This window comes from Alosa alosa, chromosome 2 (genome assembly GCF_017589495.1).
Source record: "Alosa alosa isolate M-15738 ecotype Scorff River chromosome 2, AALO_Geno_1.1, whole genome shotgun sequence".
Taxonomy (NCBI): Eukaryota; Metazoa; Chordata; class Actinopteri; order Clupeiformes; family Clupeidae; genus Alosa; species Alosa alosa.
The window spans coordinates 16536984-16560970 of NC_063190.1; the positions used below are offsets into that span (position 1 = coordinate 16536984).

Here is a 23987-nt window from a genome sequence, read left to right on the forward strand (position 1 = left end):
GAATATTTTCTTTGGAATTGATTTAAACAGCACTTAAACCTTTATTTACAAGAAAGATGTTTGCTGCACTTCTGAAACAATTTGGTAAGACTTTCTCCATGAAATACCTGGTCATTTAAAAAAAATGACACAAGGACCTAGAAATATGGAGGAACTGGTCTCAGATCTCTTTCTTTGTATTCTCCAAGTCTGTTTTATTGGCAAAGGGTGGCTTTAAATACAGTGGTGCCAATAATTGATATATTGTGGTGCCAATACTTCTTCATGATATAGAAAGAATTTTCAGATGGGGGTGGGTAGTCAGCGCCCTATATGGCTCTGGGGGTAGTAATATTCAAATTTCCCCTACTGGGACATAACAATAGGGGAGAAATCTGACTAGCTCACAGAAGTGCATGGTTTCTGACATCCAACATCTCTCAACTAACCCATGAAAAACTAAATGCACGGTTTTGTTTCGCACTTGGAGTGTTTGTAGAAGCATCAGAGACCCAAATGGAAGTACAAAAGCACAACAAAAGTGAGTTTTGCATAATATGACCCCTTTAATGTTGACTTATAGTCTTTACTGTCATCATGATGTGACCTTTAGTGGTTTCAGTTGGAGTTCAATCATGTAAAGAAAAGCAGAAGAGGATGAAATAAAAGAGATAATGAGTCAGCTTAAAATGAACGAACCAGGACAAAGCAAGATAGTTCCTCCCACTAGTGATCATGTGAAATACTTCCTTTAACAGCAGTCTTCCTTTAATAGGAGTTCCTTTAACCGGAGTCCTGTTATGACATAATATGCCTTCAGTGGAAACATCAAATTGAGAAGTGGGCTGTATTCTTAATGCACTTGTGAATCCAGGTAAAAAAAAAAAGTACCTTCTTAGATTGTACTGTACACATTGTTAGCAATACTCAGAACAAAATGTGACTTTGTATGGGCTATAACAGTAGTGTATGGCTACTTGTTTTGATTATAACTGTTAAGATTTGTCTTATGTACAGTTAAGTAGCCTACAAAACAGTCATGTGCAAGTGTCATTTTAAACAAATTAGAATATTCCATGTTGAAAATATCTAATGACCATCTAATTTATGAGGATTACCATTCCATTACCTTTTTCAGTAACTGATAGAAATGCATTATTTACCAATGCTCTAATGACTGCTACGCACCGCCCAAAAGCACATATTGTTCTACTCAGACCATAAGAAAGCATTTAGTGGCGCTTAGTCAATAACAGGAAAAGAAGCTGCCGTGCCAGCAAGCTGTAAAAACAAGTGCAGGTGTTCCAACAAACTTTATTACACTGGAAATACTCCCTCAGCTAAATTCTAAGCTATCTGTGTAGTTGGTTCTTTGAAAGTAAATAAAACAAAATGTATTATATCACAGTTTGGTATTTTATGGTGTGTGGTAGGGTTTCAAAAACAGAAATAACAAAAACTAATGCCTTCATACATGGTATATTGAATTGTAGTCATTCACTTATATTAAAAATTAAAATTTAAACATGGGCACAATGACTATTCTACTTCCTGTTCTTCTGGTATTCTCATTAATTTCACAAATCCAGAACAACTTCAACACATGTTCACAAAATCATTAAAGTGCTATATAATATTCAAACATTAAAATATGTAGTGTTGTTATACAAAAAGTGCACATTCACAAAACCTTCATTTGAAAGTTGAAAGTATCACATGTAATGACAAATATATGATTTCCACTTCATGTTGTATTTACAGTCCACAGTGCACAGTGGTTGAAAATATCTGTGAAATGTAAGATATTTGTGTCCTTTTTCATGCAGTTGTTTTCCAATGAACCCCCCTTACTCTTGAATACAGACAGAAGTGTTGTGATAGTTCATGCCTTAAAGCTACTGCTATGTCTCCTCCTCTTCATGTGACAGAGTTTAAAAGCTACAACTAATACCACAATCAATCCCACAGAGGTGACCACAACAATGAGGATGTTCAAGCTTTTACTGTCCAGTGTCTTGCAGTGGTCCTGCAACACATTAGCGATATTGATCTCCACATTCTTTGAGTCCAGACATGTGACACTAGCGAGATCAGGAATCTTCACATTGGACGCCTGAACCATGTTGAGGAACCTGGGATTACTGCAGCAGCTAAGGGGATTTGAACTGACGTAAAGAGTTTTCAGTGTGCCTTCCAAAACAACTACTGTGTTATATTCTAGGGTAACCAGACTGTTGTTTCGTAGATTCAGGAATTCAATCGATGAGTCTTTGTTTAACAAGGGAAGGGATGTTAACCTATTGATGGACAAATCAACAAACCTGAGGTTGATTAAAACAGATAGGTCAGTATTAAGGCTTTGAAGATGATTTTCCTTCAAAGTCAGAAGAGTCAGTGATGTTTCTAAACCCCAGAATGCATACTTGTGAATAGATATGCCTGGATTCCCTGCCAGATCCAGTACCTGTAGGGGACTGCCATAGAATGCATACTGGGGCACAACCTCAAGGCTGTTTACAGAGAGTGACAAATACTGAAGTGTTGGCATGGAAGAAAATGAGACACATCCATGGCTAACCTGAGGCTGAGATTCGCAGATTGTTAGGTAGTTCTGCTGAAGATGCAGTTCTCTTATGTGAGGAAGTCTGGAGAATATACTGGAGTCCAATGAGCTCAAATAATTGCCTTGTAAGTACAAACTCTCTAATGAGAGAAGTGTGTTGTGCTCGAAAGAGAGGTTTTGCATCGCGTTAAAACTGAGGTCAAGGGTTTTCAATGAATTTAAAGGGGTTTCATGACCGACACTGAAGGTCTCTAAACAATTATTGCTAATATTGAGTGTCTCGAGTAACATCATGCGATCGAAAAAAAAAGATGGCAAAGACCTTATTTGATTGAAGCTCATATCTAAGTAAAGGAGCTGTGATAAATCCTGTTGACTGATGCTCTTACTTAATCCATCCTGATCTTTAAATGAGCTCTCTTCAGCAGTGTCCGAAATATTAACACCTCTCAGACGGTTTCTAGACAAATCAAGGTACATAAGCCTGTTCATCTTGGGAAGAACGGGAAAGTAAGGTATTTTATTTTCCCTTAAATCTAGGTAAAGGAGTTCATATTCTGTGTCTATATCAATGGCTTGAAAGAGCTCCAGACTGTTTTTGCTGAGGTTCAGCAATTTAAGTTGGGAGAGATTAAAGTCAGTGATGCATGTAATAGAGTTCATAGACAAGTCCAGTTCAGAGAGGTTACTCAAGGATTCAAATGCACCCTCCTTAATCTCCAGAATTACATTATTGTGCAGATTAATTTTTTTGAGTGCTGAAGATCCAGCAAAAGTGCTCTTGTCTATTTTTGTGAGGCTGTTGCCATCTAGAGATAAGTTCATCAATGCTGGTGCATCTCGCAGAAAATAGTCGCTCATGCCTGTGTACAACCCATTGTCAGATAAATCAAGGCTCTCCACAGAGGTCAGGCGCCCCACATCTTTTTTTAGTGCAGCAAAAGCATCCAGGTTATTCCGTGAAAGATCCAGGACTTGAAGATTGGTAAGGGTCTTGAAGATACCTGGTTGGATAAAATTAATCTTGTTGGAATGAAGGTTAAGATGGTGAACGCTGGTGTAGACAGCCAAGACTTCCTGTGTGAGATTCTGGAGCAGATTCCGGGAAAGATCAAGTTTTTTAATGCCAGGGGGTAGTTTGTCAGGAATGCTTCTTAAATTCTTGTCATTGCAAAAAACATCCATCTGGACCTGGGGAAACAAAACAAGATGCCAATAGGAGATCATGACAAAATAAGAGGCAGAGGCAGTTGACTTGAGAAACTCACTAACTAAAAAGTTAATGGACCCTATTGGCAGCAGGAACGGGAAAAAAACAGCCTATTTCGACCTGGCAAGTTGTCTTATTCATTGGAATAATGTTAATAGTCCTATAGTCTCTGAGCCCAGCAGTGGCCAAAGTTATTAGATGGCCTCAGATGGGAGTTTATCATTGGGATAGGCGGTCTTTGACGGTCTTTAATCACCCTTGTTTAACACAATCTGTGTGCCAATGTATTTCAAGATTGCGGGCGGAGGGGCGATTCATATAGCCTACGGGTAATGTTGAGTTAACCGCAAATATAAAACAGCTTTGAGCAGTTTAGAAATGTTGCGTAAATTACCATGGCATCATACCCTGGGTAAAATGTATCTACCTTTCATTGTATGGATTAATCAGGAAGTTGCACCATGTCACTAGGTTACTCTGGTACTTCAGTTACTTTGGTAAGCCAGTAACCTCGCTTTGTAGTACAGGTCTCAGAGGGGTATACTACAAAGCAAGTTAGACATAACAAGGCTTTGTGTAAGATGGCTGGAAAACCCCTGAACTAGCAATCTGTGGTCATTAGTATTACGATAACCACGATGGTGGTCATCAGCTTTATTTGTCAAACCAGACTTTCTGCTTTAGACTTGTTTTGCATATGTAAGGGGCAGTGTTGGAACCATATGGCCATTCATGAATAAGGAGAGTTCTAAAGCTCCCCGTTTTTAACCCTTAAAGGTTAGGTTTTTGAACATTCTAAGTTCCGCAAAAATTGAAGGTTCTAAAATTCTATGTTGAATTCAATGAACCCAGATATTCTTTAGAATGTTAATTTCCCAACATTCCCGTACTCCTTTAAGGGTTAAAAGTGATTACTTCAACATTAATTAAGGCATGAGTACATCATCTTTTTGATGTATCTATTTAAATAAAACTGCTTTGATGTATTCCTATGGAGTGTACATCATGGTGTCATTCTTTCACCTCCAACAGTGTTAAATGTATCCACAGGATCAAAGATAAAATATTTGACAGAAGCTTCCAAGTATGGTTAGTCTGTTTTCCTATATAACTGATTGGTTTTCAGGTGGTGCTTTTATATGTTTTCAGCTCTTATCAATGCTCCAGAGCAGGTTAAAGTTTGCAACATAAATTACTAATCACTGCTGCTCTTGCATCTTTTACACCTCAGGTTCTTTCTATGGGAAATGCCATAGATATCTACACATACAGTTACCAGTATCTTTATTTCTACCTCTGACCCAATGCTCAGCTACAGTAAACAGGCTTTCACTGGCCTGTTCTGACCATGGGTATGAATAATTATGAGCTTAACTATATCAGTTTTTGACAACGTTACATGTACTGAAATGTTGTGTGAAGGTGCCTCTTTTCCCTAAGCAAAATTCATTTTCTTATAAATTCAAAATTGCATGCCTGATTAAACATTAGAATAGGCATTTAGAAAGGATATAGCGTAGGCATTTTAAAAGATTTTATGACAAGCTACAATTATGTGTCAATCAATTAAATTGCTTTGAACAATAAAATAAGTGCTACAGTTTATTTCTTGAGAAACTTCACTTGACAAACACTGTCCAGAACCCACAGCGATTTTGGGAACTTTTTACTTTGTATGTAAAATCTCATGTATTCAATTAATGGGATTGCTCAACAATAATATTAATTGGCTTTAACTAAACCTTTCACTTACTAACTTTGGCTAGGTCTACCCACTATTTAGTGCCTTGGACCACACTTTTCCCTCTCTTTCTGATCTATGCACTTTCACATCCAAGTGTGTACATGTGCTGCCATTTCCACTAGCAATTTTCATCTCAAACTAGTCCCCAATGTATTTTTTTTTTAAAACAAATAACTACTTCCTCAGTGTACAATTTTAATGGAAATAGGTTATTGCACCAGGAAGAATTGCAAGGCTGAACTAAGCATTTAAGTATCATTGAAGGAGTGAGTAATTCTTTACACTGCCAATTGATTTGTTTTGACTGCCGAATGATTGTTACAATCACAATATGATTTCCTGCTGGGTGCCCACAAATCGGTCCTCGTAAAATGCACATACATGCTTAGCATTATGGACAGCACATTATCCGCTGCAAGTACTACAGTAAGTCTGCAACCAGAGTGGTTTCAGCTGGAGGCTGCTCCAACTTCGCCGTAATAAGGACCATTCCTGCCCACTGCTATAACAATTTACAATAACGCTATGTGCCGGGAGAGGAGAATCCACAATTCACATTCAATTGCACAGAGACTTAATATCCTAAACTGTATTTGTTTTTGACTTGTGTGTGTGTGTGAGATATTAATCTAATTATTTGCTGCTAACACCATAATTTCCCTTTGGGGATGAATAAAGTGATCTATATATCCACTTTACACACATACAGGCACAGACATACGCTCTAAATTTATTGTACAGTCTACCTTACCTATGCGGTCACACACTACAATTCATAAACTCCTCACTGGCCATTATAGGGCATTCCAGCATGGGGCACAGTCCAAGGCATTTGTATTTGATTAACTCCATTTGGGTGCAGTGACTCAAAGTTTTCTTCCAAATACGGAGCTAGAGAGGTCCAAGCCCAGGCTTTAAGACTCAAAGTCAAAGACCTAGTTGTTGTCATTTTCCCAAAACATGCAAGAATCTTACTACAACTCAAATATAAAGTGATAATGTGGATGGTATTAAGAACAAAAACTGCAAAGCTAAAGCTGTCATTCAGTCATCACTTACCACTTCACATGGTGAAGATTGCTGTGGAGGCATGAAGGCAGCCACGTCATTGACAACAACCAAAATAAGCCAGAAACTAGCCCCCATGGTGCTGTAAAGAGTAAAAATTGTGAGGGAGTACATAATGCTTTAGTCAAAGACTGGATGACAAACCTGACTGAACAAGCAAATAACATAGCCTATTCATCAGGGAAGTAGTCCCTAAATGTCATGGCCTGACCTATGACTTTGCTATTCAGGCTATTTGCTGAGGCATAATTTGCAAGCTCTCACTACCTTTTAAATGTGATGCACTTCAAATAGAAACAACCACACTCTATTAATAGAACACCCGTTTCCTATTGTGTTAGTCCTAGTTCACGCAGTAATTTAATAAATTCCACCACAACTTCTTCTTAACGTTTGACTTAAGAGGAAACACCTACAGATTACACTCAGACATAGCCTAACCAATAGGCTATCTTGAAAAAGTGATGTTTAGAGTTGAGAACAATAACGTTGATTGACCCCACCATCTACATTAGCCAGGTATAGCTTCATGTAGCCTAACCATGCATTGTAAAATTGTTACATTTCACTATACAAATATTGTAGCCTATATTAGACTATATGAAAAGACGAATGTTTTCTCTACTGAACTCTATGTTCACCAGCAACCATTCCATAACACTCTGGTGAAAAATAAATCAATTCCTCTCTCCACAAAGACATGAAACTTTTCATCTGACGTGATTTGCACACAACATAGAACAAACTACAGTAACAACAATTTGTAACCTAGAACTTTACCTTGATTGTAATTTGTAGCCTAGTATCTGCGGATGACAACGCTGAACATATCCGTTGTTCTCTCACATCCTCCTCACTATCCATGCAGCGAGCTCTACAACACCTTTCATTTCCAGTTTCAGCCAACACATCCTGTGGGAATATCCTGAATCATTGTTTTTTTTCCTTTCCGTTTTAGTCCATGCCTTATTTGGGATTTGACTGTCTTTCACTCTCTCCCTCCCCATCTCAAACACGCACACACGCGAAACGGGACCTTAGCTTTTTTCCCTTCAGTTTATCCTCTTTGCAACTAGTGATAGATTGACGTTATCTAATGTAAAGACATAAAAAGAACCCGTTGGTCCACTGATACATTGCTCTTTCAAACAGACCGTGCCAGGCTATTATCAATGCCTGGTCTTAGACCCATTAGGCTACTTCATGTTTGCAGGACAACGTTGCAGCCAGCAGGTGGCGATAAAAAACCAAACAAAAACTATTATCTCCTGTATTTGAAGTAGGCCTAACCAAGGGCCCAGTCCCAAGTCTTTAGAAACTAGTCTGTTGGACTCAGACAACATCCTTTTGGTTTGAACCGAACCACGATTCCAAGTTTTTATTGTTACCCAAAGCCCTTCACCTTACCCCTTACAACAGAGTTAAAAGGACTAGTGGTGTAAACCTTCCCCACGACAAGGAAACCCTTCAAGAAACCTTTGTCTCCTCAGGTCAATTGCTTTTATACAAGCAAGCAAATAGGTGGTGTAGGTCTTAAAAGAAACACCAAAACTACTGTGGCCTGCAAATATATCAAAAGGGCATGCAGAAGTACAGAGAATCTGCTGCTGGATTACTTTTCAACTTGCATACACGGGGCATGGAAATAACTCTAGTTTACGTAGTTAATTTAATCTACAAAGTTCTACTGACAGTGTAGTCCATAGACTGTATATATAGAATTTGGTCTTACCCATTCACCAAATTCCTGAAAAAAAGCCACATAATATGCACACACTGCAATTGTATAGCCTGACAAATTGTAATTTTCTGGCCATCACATCACAGCTTTCATTGTGGCGAGGGCATCTTTACAGGGATTATTTGACAGATTTTATGAATGAGTGTTGTTGAACTATATTTATAGGGTATGGATCAATTACTCAAGGCAACTTGTTTACTGCAGTATGTATCATGGTCCTCCCAAAACTAATATTTTTTTCAGCTTTCCATACTTCCTGAAATAATGTACTGGCCAAGTGAGACCACCATCTTGATACTGTACGGACACATTGTAGCATTTCACAAATTATATCACAAACAATATATGAAAACAACTAATTGTAGGTAACTTTGACATTTATTTTATATAAAATTGGAGCATCTGGTACATGTTGTCATAAACAAAAGTACAATGAAACAAGTAAATCCGACTCCTCAACTTCAGTGAGTTTCAGCCATTTAAGTTAGTAGGTGAAATGAAGGCACTATTTTTTTTTTTTAAATGTCATTCCAGTTCTGAGACACAGGGACAAATATAACAGGTTTAGTAGTGCTTGTTTGGAACCAATACACAGGAAATAGTGCAGTTATGGCAAGACCATTGAAAATAGATGCATACCCTAGGAAAGGTTACATTTCATTCTCAAAAACATAAATGGAATGCTTGGTAGCAAAAACATTCAGATAACAAAGGCATTTTGAGATTAGAAAAAAGGTAGGCTTGCTCGCTCGTTCACTCACCCACCTCACTGCAAAATAAGCAATCCAGCATTTGGTCACTGGTTTAGGAATGTCTACAAAGTAAGTTGGGTAAACCTGTGTATAAGGCTGCATAAACAGTCATGATGGAGTGTACCAAATACAGCAAAAGGCAAATGTAAAATACACTTCAGATATGGTACTGAGAGACTGGTCATGCCATTTTAAAGATATCTGGCACTAGTAACTAAATGGCCACATACAAGGGAACAAGAGAAAACCTGCATATGCATGTGTTATGAAGGCCATCAGGTGTGTACAGCAACTGTCAACAATACCTTGACAGCAATAATAAACCGTTAAACAATAAGGCAACGCACACAATTTACTCACTGATATTCATGTCTGATCAAACTATGGGTCTTACAACTACGACTGGTACGACACCAAACACTCACACACCTTCTCCTTATTACTAAACTGGAATGAATCACTAGATTAGATTATGTAAATTGATTAATTAAGTAGACCGTACAAAAAAATTGGAAAGGAATGGCTTTCACTGTTGACACTTTCAACCAGTATATAGATTAAGCCTAGTCCTTTCAACTGGGGTTTTCTTTTGGTCTAGGACTAGGACTAGGCTTAATCCATGCATAAGAAACCTGCCCATAGTGTTGCAGACACTGACCATACAAGATTTGTCAAAACATGGAAGAATGGAAGACAAATTAAGACATTAAGAGAGGATCTAGTTTGAAATAAACTAAAACCAGGCTGGAAGTAACAAACTAATTGTGGTTCAAGTTAATATTTGTGGTGGTTATTTAAAAAAAAAAAATCAGTAGCAAATCTAACATTCTTTGGGTGGTTACATGCCTTGGTGTCACACAAATATGTGTATTTGCATACAACATATGCATTGGTAAAATTACGCCAAAGGTTTAACAGTGATGGCTCTGAAATTAAAGTTTGATACCAAAGCTAAAACTAATCACAATGCAATATATATAAAAGAAATACACACATCTTTAAAAAAACATAATTACAAAGGTGGCATCAAAAGCAGAGAAAAGCAAATGTATAATTTGCTAAATTTGTATGAACGTTAAGTTTAAACCAAGAACTGCCTGTTCAACATTTCTTAGGAATTATGATACTCTCATCTCCCCACTGTATCATATTCAGATGTTAAAGTACTCTTTGTGCTTGTTACTTAATAAATTACAGACAAGCACAACACTTCTGTACAATAAAATTCTGTTCACATTGCTCTGTGGTCAAATTTCTAATTTCTATCTAGTATCATTATTTAACATTAGTAGCGGTATTTACAAGACATTGTTAGGTGCACTGCAACACAGAGTTTACAGAACCATAGAGATACCTTCATGGTGACTAAGTGAGATGCTTATTAGTGAGCAAGAGCAACACTACAAGCATCCAAAATATATGGCCAATCATATCAATCTTCCAGCCAAATGACTTACATTGTAAGATCTAGTGTTATCTAGACTGCTATGGTCTCTACATATAACTTGACATGCAATTTATAAACCACAATGCATCACATTTTAACACAAAATCATCAAAGCAGTAATCCATTCAGAAGCAGCGAACAATGACTCCTAAAGCCCAGTCCCATCTGGTCTCCTCTTGATGATCTAGTTTTTACGGATGTCAGCATAGACCACTGGCTCCACCTTGTGGAATGCAGATGAGTTCTTGTTGCCAGAGTGATCAAGTTGAGCATAAATCACCGGCCCCTGTAATCAGAAGTATGGTTTGAGAAAAGACAACCATAGCTGATCCAATAGACATCAAAATCCTTAATGTTGTGGTAAAAGAGGATAGACCATTGCACCCATTACAACACACGAATAGAGAAAAATAGTCCAGTGAGCTGCAATGAGAAAACCATGTGGCAAATATTAACCTGCCTTTTATACCCCCTCCCCCCCCCTCCCCCTAATAAAAAGGCAGCTAATTCTTTGTGTTTGGCAGGAGCAAAGCAGAGCATAGGGACAGAATGCCAGGCCAGCAGAAGAACCAATTGGTAGCAGCGTTGGAATACTCCTACCTGAACAGGAGCCGATGGGCTGCTACACCTTGAACTCTCCATACTGGACTCTGCCTTCTTTCCTTGACGTAGGGTTTGGGAGCTAATGGTGTCATTGGAGTTGCAGCTAGTTTGAGCATAGGTTTGCCAAGTATCACGTTTGTATTGCCAGCATTGGGGTGGATTTCGTTTGAGAGGTTCAGGAAGCAATTGCACACAAAACATAGCAGATTCACACACAAACAAGCATACAACCACAAGCACACGCAGAGATGGAGATAAATACAGATGGCATGAGAAATGGGCGATTCAGAAATATGAAGTACTCAATGCAATGGACATACTGTACTGTGCAAAATGCTTTAGGCACATATGAAAAAAAGTTGTAATACATGGATGCTTTCAAAATTACATGAACACTTTTTTACCATGCATAGTTAAGTAAACCAAATATACCTATATCAATTTTACTACTTTCAAAAAATAGTGATTTACTACTTATAAACAGAAGAGTTATCCTATATTAGGGCAAATGCACTAAACTTCTGCACAGTACTGTGTGCTAAACTAGACAAAAATCAAGAGATATGTTCCCTGAAAGAAAGTCTGTCAAGCAAAAAAAGGAGCAGAATAAAAAATGACTGTAAAGTACAATCTACATATTCACAGAATTGGTTGATTTTTGTCTACTGCAATAGCCTGGTACTCTAAATGGGACTTTAAAACAACTGCCCTGTATAAATGAAAAATAAATCTGATAAAAAAATGCTTTGGTATATTATTTTCAAATGTGTAAAAATGAGGGAAAGCAGAATGGGCATTAAAGGGATGAGTTGTTAGCAATGAGAGTGAAGCAGGTGTTAGGTGAAAGACATGCTTAAGGTTTCTGAAGCCTACAACCTCTGCTGCTTGCATTTCTTTATTTTAAAAGAGGCTAAACTGTATTATGAAAAAAATCCCCTGTTCAGTGTTTCTGTACTACTTTTGGAGACAACCCTATCAGTTTGTACTTAGCTCTCACATAGCTTAGGATCTAATAAGCAAAGCGACTTCATAAAAGTGATACAATTCTCCAGAGCCATGTGTTGCTTTATTGTAGCAAATAGCCTATGTGGTGATGACCGCTTTAAAAAAAAAACATTTATAAAGGTATTTCTGCCCTTCCTAAACGGCATTAAAATTGCCAAAATTTCAACATTTTCAGCTAAAATGATCCGCAACCTCTCTTAAAATAATATCAAAGTCCCTGTCCCCGGTCCGTCAAAAATATATGTTGTCCGGTCCATGTAATGAAAAAGGTTGGGAACCCCTGGTCTATAAGATACTAAACTTGCTGGGCCCAAAATATATTCCAGATATGTTTGCAAAACACAAACCTACAAGGTCTCTTAGATCTACTGGCACTGGTTTCCTGGTAGTGCTCAGAGTCAAAACTAAAGTGCATAGAACATATAATGGGCTTGAAGCTTTAGGGCCCTTTTTATGCACTAGCGCATGGTGGAAAACTCGTTATTTTCCCAGTGAAAGGTTTATTTTCGTATTTTGCACGTCTCATTTTTAAACAATGCGCCAGGAGGAGGTGTGGCAATGAACATCCTAAATAGTGGTCTGGTGCGTTGTCTAAAAAACGCAATCATACACTACCTAAAACGCATTACGCCACTGACGAAGGGAAACCTGGTCAAACGTCCATGGTGAGTTGTTTATATGTTATTTTAAGAGCGCTTTATCAACAGTAATATGGGCGGGTGCACAACACTCCATCCTTCTATCATCCATGAACACGCATCAGCACACATCCATGCAAAACATTACAAATTACACGATTACAATGGGAAACATAATTAGAATAAAGATTACGAAATACATCTCACAATAAGTAGTTATTGACCATCATTTGCAAATTGGTAATGACGGATAAAGGTCATTAGGCGAGAAGCGAGAGGCAAATATGAAGCACAGCTGAAGATACACGGTCACCAGACGTAAGCAACTCCTCTACAGGATAACGTTTTTTTATTCAGTCATTCGAACATTATTAGGATAAAAGTTGCTTTTTCCAGGCTATGTTTTCGATGGTAACCCATTGTCAGTCAATAGTGAAAGTAACTAACTATGTATAACTGTTTTGTCGTTGACTGACACCACGGTGAAGTTTCACTTTGCCAATGAGTTCAAATAATATACGAGTGCAAATGTGTGTAGGCTATACTATGCTAGGATTTAGTAAAGCATGGTTTAGTGTTATAACTGTTCCATAGAGCTCGTAAGCAGATCCTTCAAATGCGCCGCTGACTGTTAAAATACCGATGCATTGTTTGAAGTTGCGCTGCACGTTGTTAAAAGGAATGACAGATGTAATTCTTATTGGTTTAAATGATGTTACGCCCAAAACACACCCATGACTGTTTAAGAAACCTAGGAACAAAACTTTGTTATGTGAGAACATTTGTGCTGGTTAAAAATGACTATCACCGATATATCGGTTATCGGCTTTTGAAATACTCAAACATCGATATCGGCCTTCAAAATCCCATATTGGTCGGGTTCTACTACAAAGTCTTCAGGATTACCCTCTTGTTCTCCTCAAAACCAAGAGGCTGGACTGACTTTTGAGATAATTAGAAACATTTCCTCCTATCTTTACCTCTATTTTCTAAGAAAACCAGTATTGTGGGGATATCACTGCAGAACATTCTGGGGGATGGTCAAGAGGATCAGGATCATTTATAAGTCCAACTCGGTGCTTGGAGTAAAGGGAAGAGGCTACGTAAAACCTTCAACCTTTCAATATTCATTACAAATATCAACATCAAAGGTTTTTAGTCTTGGCATTTCAGTTGACGTATACAGAGAAAATGAATGCATTAAAACTGTTAGCCTATTTCTTTTACACAAAGAAAAGCTCAAAAATGTAGTTTCCATGCAAGTGCAGTAAGGGTGTAGGGTAATAGATAAATTAAGATAAACAGCAAAGATTAGAAGGCTAGTAAGGGACTTAATTTAACTTCATCTCTTGTTAACCTCATACAAAGCATGGAATATGAATAGCAGCAAGTTTCTGTGGAAGTAATGATGCATACATTTTCTTACATTGTACTATCAATATAGAGCAATTCACTATACAGTGTCACTATATCCATTACAAAAACAATTATATGTGACAGTAGAATGAGGTAGGCTAGCCAATAAAGCACAGGATGATACACTTCTTTCCTCTTCATTAGTTACACAAAAATACTGACCCATTTTACATTAAATGGTTGAACATGTGCATGGGCCAAAGACAAATCCATTACATTCTGGAGCCTAAACGATTATATTTTCTTTTTCTACAATTCTAAACAGAACAAAACCATTATTTATTATGATTAATATTATTATCATTATTATATTTGAAATATTTTTGGGAGGCTTTAATGTGACAGGACGGTGAAGAGAGTGACAGGAAGTGAGTGGGAGAGACGGGGTGGGACCGGGAAACAGGGCTCGAAATTAACGATGTCCCGACGTCCCGGGGACCATAAAAAATGCTTCCGGGACACAATAGAATGATGTCTGGGACAACTCTGGGTCAGTAGAAAAAATGGCAAAGCAAATTTCAAAATAGGTACTTTTTCCCTAAACTGTTCACATGGGAATCTAAACGTATCTTTCTTGTCTGAATAAAATACAGAATCTGGCCTATACAAAATTTGACCTGGCGTGACGGGCAGCTGGCAAAAGCAGCGTTAGCCAGCTGATCTGTAAAGAAATATGTAAAGCGGTGTTGTACACGCAGCCTTACAACACTGTTTAGGCTACTGCTCTTCAAATCACTGTAGGCTACAATGTTATTTTTGGTACAAATATAGTAAGATACCCAAATGGGCTGGGTGCTTGCGTTTCCTTAGGAATCTGCCGTATTGGTTAAATGAATATTGTGACTTATAGGCCGACACAAAAATAGGGCAAGGGCGGTAGGCCTAATGGGTCACTTTCCGATATAGAGGTTAACTTACCTAACTAGCAGGCAGGTAAATGGCATTTGTTTTCATGACATTGTGAACATTTTTGACTGATAGTGTAGGCCTAAGGTTACATTGGTGTTCTAAAAAAAAAACGAGATGACAGTCCTCTCTGACTAAAACGGTACGTGTTTTCTGTCATTGACAGACAAACGTCACCAATATCATGCTGAGCTAAATAGCCTACTGCAACTGCGATTTGACAAAACGATAGTGTTGCAAGGTAGCCTATAACAATGAAAACAGTTATTTAAGTTAGCATTTGACATTTCGCTGTGGCAGTTCTAAGGGGTGTCCAAACTGCGGCCATGCACTTTAATCCGCCCGCCGAGCATTTATTAGTTTATCAAATTATTAAAATAGGCCATTTCGCTATTTTTTCCAGCAATAGACGACGTTGTGGTTAACTTTAGGGTACTGCAAACTGCTTTACACTCTTCTTAGAGAACGTTTACAATGTCAAAACAGCTTGTTCCATCGAGATACATATTCTAACTACGTTTTGCTAATTAATTTAATTGGGAACGCATTTGAGGGTGACAGCGTGGCAGGAGAGTAGGCTAGCCTATCTGACAGCTTTGTGGTAATTTTCCCACGCTAGGCTACTTATTGTTTTCACTGAGATCTGTGGCCATGACATCATACCAAACTGACATTGAAATTAAAGACACGTGAAAATAGATTATTGATCGAATGTTTTACAACCCTGTCCGTCAAAACGATGGACAATGAATGTTTAGTGCAACCTCAAAAAAAGAGCCAAAAGCGCAATCTCTGAAAATGAGTGTTGTGTGAAACAGCAGATGATTAATGAAATGGTGTTTAATAAATTGTTCAGAACTGACATGGTGGACCAGAACGAGTTAATTAAGTGATGCAAGTTACTGATTATTATGCTGTTTATTAAAAACAAGAACTTGAATTTGGGACACTGGTGTTTAAGTCCGGGACAGTGGCAAGTAGAATTCGGGACAGCTGCGGGACACTGAGAAAAAAAAGTTAATTTCGAGCCCTGCCGGGAAATGACCTGGGTTGAAATCGAACCCGGGTCTCTGTGGGCACGTGGACCCAAGTGCGGTATGGGAGTAATCAGCTTTTGAGTTCACTTGTTCACACGTCAGATTAGTCAAATTTAAAACAACCTCATCAGGGCGCCAGATTAAGACAGAATATGCATTAATTGGTGATGAGTTCAGACCTTGTGTTCTTCTTGAGTTCATATAAATAAAGGAATATGCTTTAGTCATAATTTGTCTGCAGCTTATTCTGTTAAAAAAAAAATAGTGAGAAAAGCTGATTGTGAACTAAAAATCATGAATCGTACCGAATTGTGAGTTGAGTGTATTACTACATCCCTGTAGATCATATAGACTCCTTAGAGGCCTGCAGCTCATGAATATGTTTACAACGGCATGTTACATATTTACCATAATATCCTATTCATACCACATACTAATATAAGGTGAATTTAATACACACCGGCTGCTAGTACTAACAGACTGGAATTAAAGGAAATACAATGCAGACCTCCACATTTGCCATCCAAGCAAGTCTATCTGGTTTTGTAGTCACATAACAAAGGCTCCAACATGAAAACAGAGAAGTTTGGCCATGCTTACATGCTGTGTCTTATGGCTCAATACTAGAAAATATTGAGTCTGGAAGCACCATACCCAATCTGTCAGCAGTTTGTACTCATTACTATATGCATAATCTAATAACTAACTAGATTTTGATGAGAGGGGTCGATCTAACTTGAATTTACTCATCTATTGTTGAGACTGTTAGGAATAAAGCCCAACATTTTCCTAAATGATATCGTGTGACATACATTTGTGCCTAGAGACAACCACAGCCAAACACACCAGGGACATTAATGGAAGGCTGAAAGGATGTTTAGGGTAAACTTGGTAAACACCTGGTCTTCAGTATAAGATAAACCAAAGCAGCCATCACCCAGCCCCAAACAGGCAATAACTCTTCAAATAGCTTACCCATCATAGCCATGACTTGGCTCCTGCCTCCTAATGATGAAATAAGTGACAACTGCAATGACAATCAGACATATAACCGCTGCTATCACTCCAACTGCAATAATAGCTGGGCTGGTTTGAGGTAGGGATTCTGAAAAATAAAGAACAATGATGTAAAAATTCTGCTCAGAAAGCGACAACATCTAAACCTAATTTCTATTCCACCGATACTGGAAGACAGTTTTCAGGCACTTTATTCTCAATACTGATTTACAGACAAATGTTACTGGTATTTATGCAGGGCATTGTGGGATATCCCCAATATTCTGGTAATGTAAACATTGTAAGAGTTATATTGGACTCACCTTTTATAACAACCCTAACTTTTATATGTGAAGCTGATCCTGTTATATCTGGTGGGTTTTTCACATCACACCAGTATGTGCCATTGTCACTGAATTGCATCTGGGCAACTTGAATTGATGCGTCTTTTTTGTTTAGGTCTCCTACCCAATTTACTCGTTTTTCAAACTGTGCAAGAGATCCTGGGTATGACTTGCCACCAGTATAATAGAAGAACTGCAAAGAGAAGAAAGGACCAGTCAGTCATTAAGAATGGCTGAAACTTCTACTTACCTCATCTTGAAATACCACAACAACACAATACTCTAAGCAAAACTGCACTCCAGTTACAAAGTGTTCATCACCCAATTGAGGCATAATCTATTAAAAAAATATATATACAGTTAAGAACAAAATTATTCATACCCCTGGCAAATATTGATGTAATGTTGATTTTCTCTTGACCAATATGTTTGTTCTGACTGAAAATGGCACTGCCACATGCCAAAAGGTTTTAAGACAATGTGGTAGAAACATGGAATCAAAAAAAATAATAGTTTTTATCTTTAACATTTTTATGAAAAATGGCATGTCCAAAATTATTCATACCCTTTTTAAATAATCAATAGAAACATCTTTATTTGCCATCAAAGCTCTCGAAATGGTTCTTATAATACCTACCAAGGCTCTCCATGTCTCCACAATGATTGTAGACTGCACCTTTTTAGCAGCAATCTGGGTTTTGAGGCAGGAACAATTATTTGTCATTGGCCTTACTTTGGCCTTGTGCTAAGTTTTATGACTGTGTGAAAAGGTAGCCCCTCCTTTTCCCCAACTCGCCTGACATTCCCCGTGACATTTAAACTGACTACCTTCTCCTACACGATCACACCCTTACATGCACTTAGTTTCACATGTTTGTAATTACACGCGGTGCCGGGAACCGCGATGCAATTCATTCATGAGCGATCGCTATTTACACATCTTTCTGTTACTCACCCAACATCTGCAAACATCATAGCGAACGACGTGGTACCCGTCGATTCTGCTCCATAACCCATTGCATTCCGTTAGTCCATACATTGTGCACACAAACATTAACAATACACTGATAGCTCTTACTTTCACGTCCTGGTCCTGCATCACTTTGTTTCCCCAAGGAACACGATCCCCAGGGCAATGGCTATTTTATTCCCTGTTTGGGACAGGGGAAATTGTTGTTTTGAAGGGGGGGAACTATTGTTGCCATATAAAGTGATTATCTGCACTGTAGTGTAATTATTATTTAATTATACATATATTGAAATGTTATTATTGTATAATATGGACATTATGTTGAATTATGCTCCATGTATGATTGTGATCTATGCATAAGGGATGATTATCATTGTATAGAGGAAATGACCCTGGTATATTGGTATCTACCAATTAGAGGTGATGGATGGCTTTATTTAAAGCGAGGGATTTTTGCTCTCAGGGTGGGAGTCTGGAGAGTATCAGCTTGCTGAGAGGTTGGATACAGAGTATTGGTGAATTTGCGAATTGTGCTTGAATTGAGAAACCGGTTGGTTGATTTTTTGGAAAAGTATTTTTTGTTGGCATTGTGCCGGAACACGTTTTTTATAGCACTGTAAATAAATCTGCACTTTTCACCACAATCCACGTTTGCTGTTTGCTGTGTCTTCACCCCATCACCGCCCAACCTCAGTGTGTCCTTGTCGCCACCATCCTGTGTGGATGTGGGTTGCAAGGCCCATTTTTCACAGACTGATTGAGGTCTGGACTCTGGCTGGGCCACACTAAAATGTTGACATTGTTCTTTGTTAACCATTTCTTGCCATGTTTGGCTGTATGTTTTGGATTATTGTATGGTTTAATGGTCCAATGGTGCCTATTGGGGCAGGTCTCTTGGCACACTGCCTGATCTTTTCCTCCAGAATCTCAGTGTAGCCTCTTGCTTTAGTGCTACCGTTTACTTTGAGAAGGTCACCAGGTCCCCCTGGTTGAAAAACATCCCAAAAGAATACTGTTCTAACCCCACAATTGAAATGGACATGGTGCCAATATCAGGCCATGGGCCTGGGTCAAAAAAAAAATCCAGCGAAAGCTAAATTCTTTGTCCAGGTGTGCCCTTATAAAGGTTTAGCTGAGTTGTGCATATTTGGAGAAGAGTGATCCATGATCAGCATCCAAGATGAGCAAGTGATCCATTTTGAGATGGAGTGAATGGAGTTTTTTTTCCAGACAATGGGACCTGGTGAACTTTTCAAAGTAAACGGTAACACTAAAACAAGGGACTACATTGAGATTTTTGCAAGAAATGGTTAACTGAGAACAATATCAACATTTTAGAGTCCAGACCTTAATCCGTCAAAAACGTGAGCACAGTGATGGCAAATAATCGTTCCTGACTGAAAACCCAGATTGCTGTTAAAAAGGTGTGGTCTACAATGATTGTAGAGACATGGAGAGGCTTGGTAGATATTATAAGAACCATGAATAATTTTGGACATGCCATTTTTCATAAAAATGTTAAGAAATATGAAAACGCTTCTTTTTTTGATTCCATGTTTCTCCCACATTGTCTTATAACCTTTTGGCATGTGACAGTGTCATTTTCAGTCAGAACAAACATATTGATAAAGAGAAAATCAACATTACATCAATATTTGCCAGGGGTATGAATAATTTTGTTCTTAACTGTACATATAATGTCCATCACTGAGGCCTGTTTTCCATACACCACGGCAAGCTGAGGTGTGCCAAAACACAAAAACACACCCGTTCTTCTCTGTTAAATTGCTCCGGATCCATTCATTGCAGCGAGATAAAACCTTTATTGCATGACAGAGCAGAAGTGGGACTTTCCAACGAGACTAGGCACTTGACTGTACAATCAAGTATTCAAATAAAAAAAATAATATTGCATCATATTTACAGTCTATACTGCTCTGCGTTCACCTGCGCACCCATTACTCTCATTGAATTTCTCGTGAACCAAGCACATCCTTCTAGGTGAAAGGGATCACATTATACAAACACATGAAGTGACAGCAAAATAATAACTTCATATAGCTCAACCTACCTCACATTTTTGTGATTTCTTTATGGCAAAGCATGTTCATAATCTGACGCTATCATGTGTTCCTCTAGAAAATGGTATCCAATTCAAGGCTCCCATTGCATCCCAATTTGTTCAAGAAAAAAACACTTTTTGCCTTTACTTTGTTCATTGCAATGCAGTAAAAAGTTGTTGTAGAGAATGGTCATGAGTGCACACACAGGCTAACGCACAAGCTCAGGTCAGATCAGTTCGGGTCACAGATGTGGAGTGCAGAAATGTCATTTTTCATCACTAAATAAAACAATGCAATTTATTTCTGTAAGGCACACACCATATATTTCTGTAAATTGCTCAGCCCCTTACGGCTTCTACACACAGTTGCGTTCCGTCAACGCATGCCCGTAGGTGTTCCCGACGGTAGCTATGCAAATCACTTGAAGTATAACCGTAATTTGATTGGTTGGTGCCGTCCGTCGATTGGCTTGATTGGCCAGTGCCGTCTGTCAGTGCAGCAACAGCTGAACTTCTCAGCGCGTGCGCGGGAGAAACGCGACGCAACGGACCCACAATTCAGTTCGGCAACGGATGATGTGAGCCGATGTAAAGTGAATGGGATGCGTCTCCGGCACTGCAACGCACGCAACTGTGTGTAGAAGCCGTTAGTCTCCCTCCACCATGATTCTTATATTGCCAGATTCAGGACAGTCTGACCTTCTGCCTTCTCACACCCGACACAGGCTTTTGGATATGAATGTCATGATTTCAGTTTCGATATGCATATATTGTTGCATATGTTACAGCCCTAATTTTACCCTCTCCTTAAGAGTGCCTTATCTTGGAAGCCATGTTTGGGCATCTTGAAAAGTATTATTCCCAGCCTGCCCAAACTTTGTAGGGTGGAAGACACACATGTTCTCGGTATGATTGGGCTGTTAAAAGTTTGCACTGCATGCCCATTAGTTTTATATAAAGCCCTAAATATGGAAAAAAGTGCAAAACTGGTGATATTGAGGGTCTCGTAAACTCATTTTTTTGTTTCAAAAATGATTAGCACCCCACTGAAATACGACTGACCAATATCTGTATAAGAAAAAGGAAATAGTTGCAGCACCATTTCAGATTTTGTTCAACAATGTTTAAGCTTAGGTCCCAAAACTAAGACCTATAGAATAATTGTACCTTTACACTCCTAGTTTGAATACTTCAATCAAGAATGAACTTCAAGAATGGTTCAATCATATTGATAGCAGGTTTGTCTTTAGTCCTACAAAGTTTAGGGTGTCTATGAACAATACTTCTCAAATACCAAACATTGCTTCACAGGCAATGTGCCATCATACAAAAATATCAATTTGTGTATCTAAAGACATTATTATGTATTTTAAATGAAAGAGTAGGCCTACCCATAACTTTGACCAGGACTGTACCTCCTCAAAGAGCACAAAAATGCATTAAACTCGCATAAGCCTTTTGAAAAATGAGTTTCAATCTTACTGAAGTTGGGTTGTCTGTTGCTCCTTCCGGTGCAAAAGACCAAGTAACTGAAGCTCCACTGCTGACAACTTCTTTTGATTTGAAAGAACATTTAAGCGTTCCTGTGGTCCCATTTTCAAAGAATGCGTCTTCAGGGGCATACACCTCAATAGCCGTGACCAAAAGCGTACCTATGGGTAAATTAGGTAAATCAATAAACTGTATTTGAGACAAAACAAAACGTATTCGTTGTGGAAAGTTACTATCAATTACAACCAGTGCATTAAGAAGTGAGGGTTACACACAAACAATCTGTGTTTAGTTATCTCACAATCATACATCTGCAATTTGTGCTGTTATGATTAAGTAGAAAATAAATTATGTGGCCTATTTAACTCCATTTGCTTCCCCTATTTCCTTCATTATATTAGTTTTTTCTTTGGCTGTGAAAGTAACAGATAACGCTAATGTATGCACCGGATAACAATACAGTGCATTATTTTGCATGCACTGTAACGTTAATGACTTGTTAAATACAGACTTTACATGTTTGTTATAAAGCAGTCATGTATAGGCTAGTTTTAGAACCTGGACGGCTCTTGGAAACGGCAGGTGTCTGTGTCTGTCCTTCACATTAACGTAGGACCTGTTACGTTAAAGATGGATTTCAGACACGCCTCAAAAAGAGACACCGCAAAAAGCCTAGAATTACCGTTACCTATAAAAACACAAGGGGAAACTACAAATCGTGCCTTAATGTTAACATCAATTCTGTAGTTCACGACAGATAAAGGATAATCCTAAAACCAGAGCTGCATCCAGACACAGGGTGCGATAGAGAGATAGGTTAATTATCTTTTGTAGTCCACTCCCGCAGTAACGTTACATTATTTTTACCATCATTGGCTAGAACGCTATGTTTAGCTACGTTAGCATAATAGCAAGCACACCCTTTCTAGCCAGTTGAGTTTGAGTGGATTTTTTCAAATGACTACACTTTTAGCCAAAGACCTTAACAAAAATAGCACCTATAAAATAGATTTGTGTTTGGTTCCAAGAGACAGGATCATGTGCATAACTGATTAGCTGACGGCCCCAAATATAACGTTAACGTTACTGTCGCTAAGTTCCTGCAGCCCTTTGATACTTAGCTACTACAGTCTTCTACAACTTTAACGTTACAAACTAGCACTTGGGTTTTAACGTTAGTGAATGTCGATTTTTAATTAGAACCCATATTATTGAAGAGGCACAATAAAGGCCCCAAATTCATAACACGAAATCGAAAAGTAAGTCACAAACATAGCGCAAAAAATGTTAACCTAATGTTACTCCAGTTAGCCTGTTCCTTAGCCTGCTAGCGTTAGCTATAAAAGTCTTGTGCTTACCGTAGATAAGATATATGATGACCCCACATAGTAAGAGACTGTAGTGTCTTCTGGTTATGAATCTGAGATCCATATTTTTGTAACCATATAATATGGACTGCAATCAGATTTCGTCCCGTGACATAAACAGGCAACTGTCTTAAATGTTAACGTTGCTTTATTAATACACTCTTGCTTGCTTGGGTTTCTTTCTGCTCTTCCCGTATTTCCTCAGGATTGATGGGCGGGACATGTGACGCCAGCATGTTAGTCAAGACGTAGGACCAGGGCTAGGCCTATCTGAATTAAATCTCTACATGGGACAACAAAAGAGGTCGACCAATATGCATTTTTTAAGGTCGTTACTGGCTTAGCATGGCCAATAACAAACATTTGGCCGATATTCATTGATCATAATTGGCTGTTGCAATAACAAAATTACATAGGCTAGTCAACAACTACATCTGCTCCTCATTGCCTCTGCTCTGCATAAAGGGAGATTTTGACATTGACATTGTTGTTATTATTGCTGTTCTCCTTAATGTATGTAGCCTGACCAATATTTTAAATTGTTCCCTGTTAAATTCTAAATTTAAGTATTATATTGTTGTGTATTTGTATGTCACAAGTGTTCGCCAAATCCCATAACCATATCTAACAATTTCCTGCGGGGAAACA

The 23987-nt window shown here is 38.3% G+C and overlaps 2 protein-coding genes across 2 annotated transcripts; both read right to left on the bottom strand.

The window, feature by feature from the left end:
- Nucleotides 1-525: 525 nt before the first annotated feature.
- Nucleotides 526-7523, bottom strand: lrrc32 (leucine rich repeat containing 32). The gene is made up of 3 exons (XM_048238080.1): nucleotides 7345-7523; nucleotides 6556-6646; nucleotides 526-3733 (listed from the first exon to the last, which is right to left on the bottom strand). Exons 2-3 carry the CDS (start codon nucleotides 6640-6642, stop codon nucleotides 1862-1864), a joined length of 1959 nt encoding a protein of 652 aa, XP_048094037.1. The 5' UTR covers nucleotides 6643-6646; nucleotides 7345-7523; the 3' UTR covers nucleotides 526-1861.
- A 1141-nt stretch (nucleotides 7524-8664) lies between these two features.
- mpzl1l (myelin protein zero-like 1 like) lies at nucleotides 8665-23559 on the bottom strand. Its single transcript, XM_048230958.1, has 6 exons — nucleotides 23331-23559; nucleotides 21964-22133; nucleotides 17429-17642; nucleotides 17085-17214; nucleotides 11105-11210; nucleotides 8665-10790 (listed from the first exon to the last, which is right to left on the bottom strand). The coding sequence occupies exons 1-6, from the start codon at nucleotides 23401-23403 to the stop codon at nucleotides 10689-10691; spliced, it is 795 nt and encodes a 264-aa protein (XP_048086915.1). The 5' UTR covers nucleotides 23404-23559; the 3' UTR covers nucleotides 8665-10688.
- Between the last annotated feature and the right edge of the window lie 428 nt (nucleotides 23560-23987).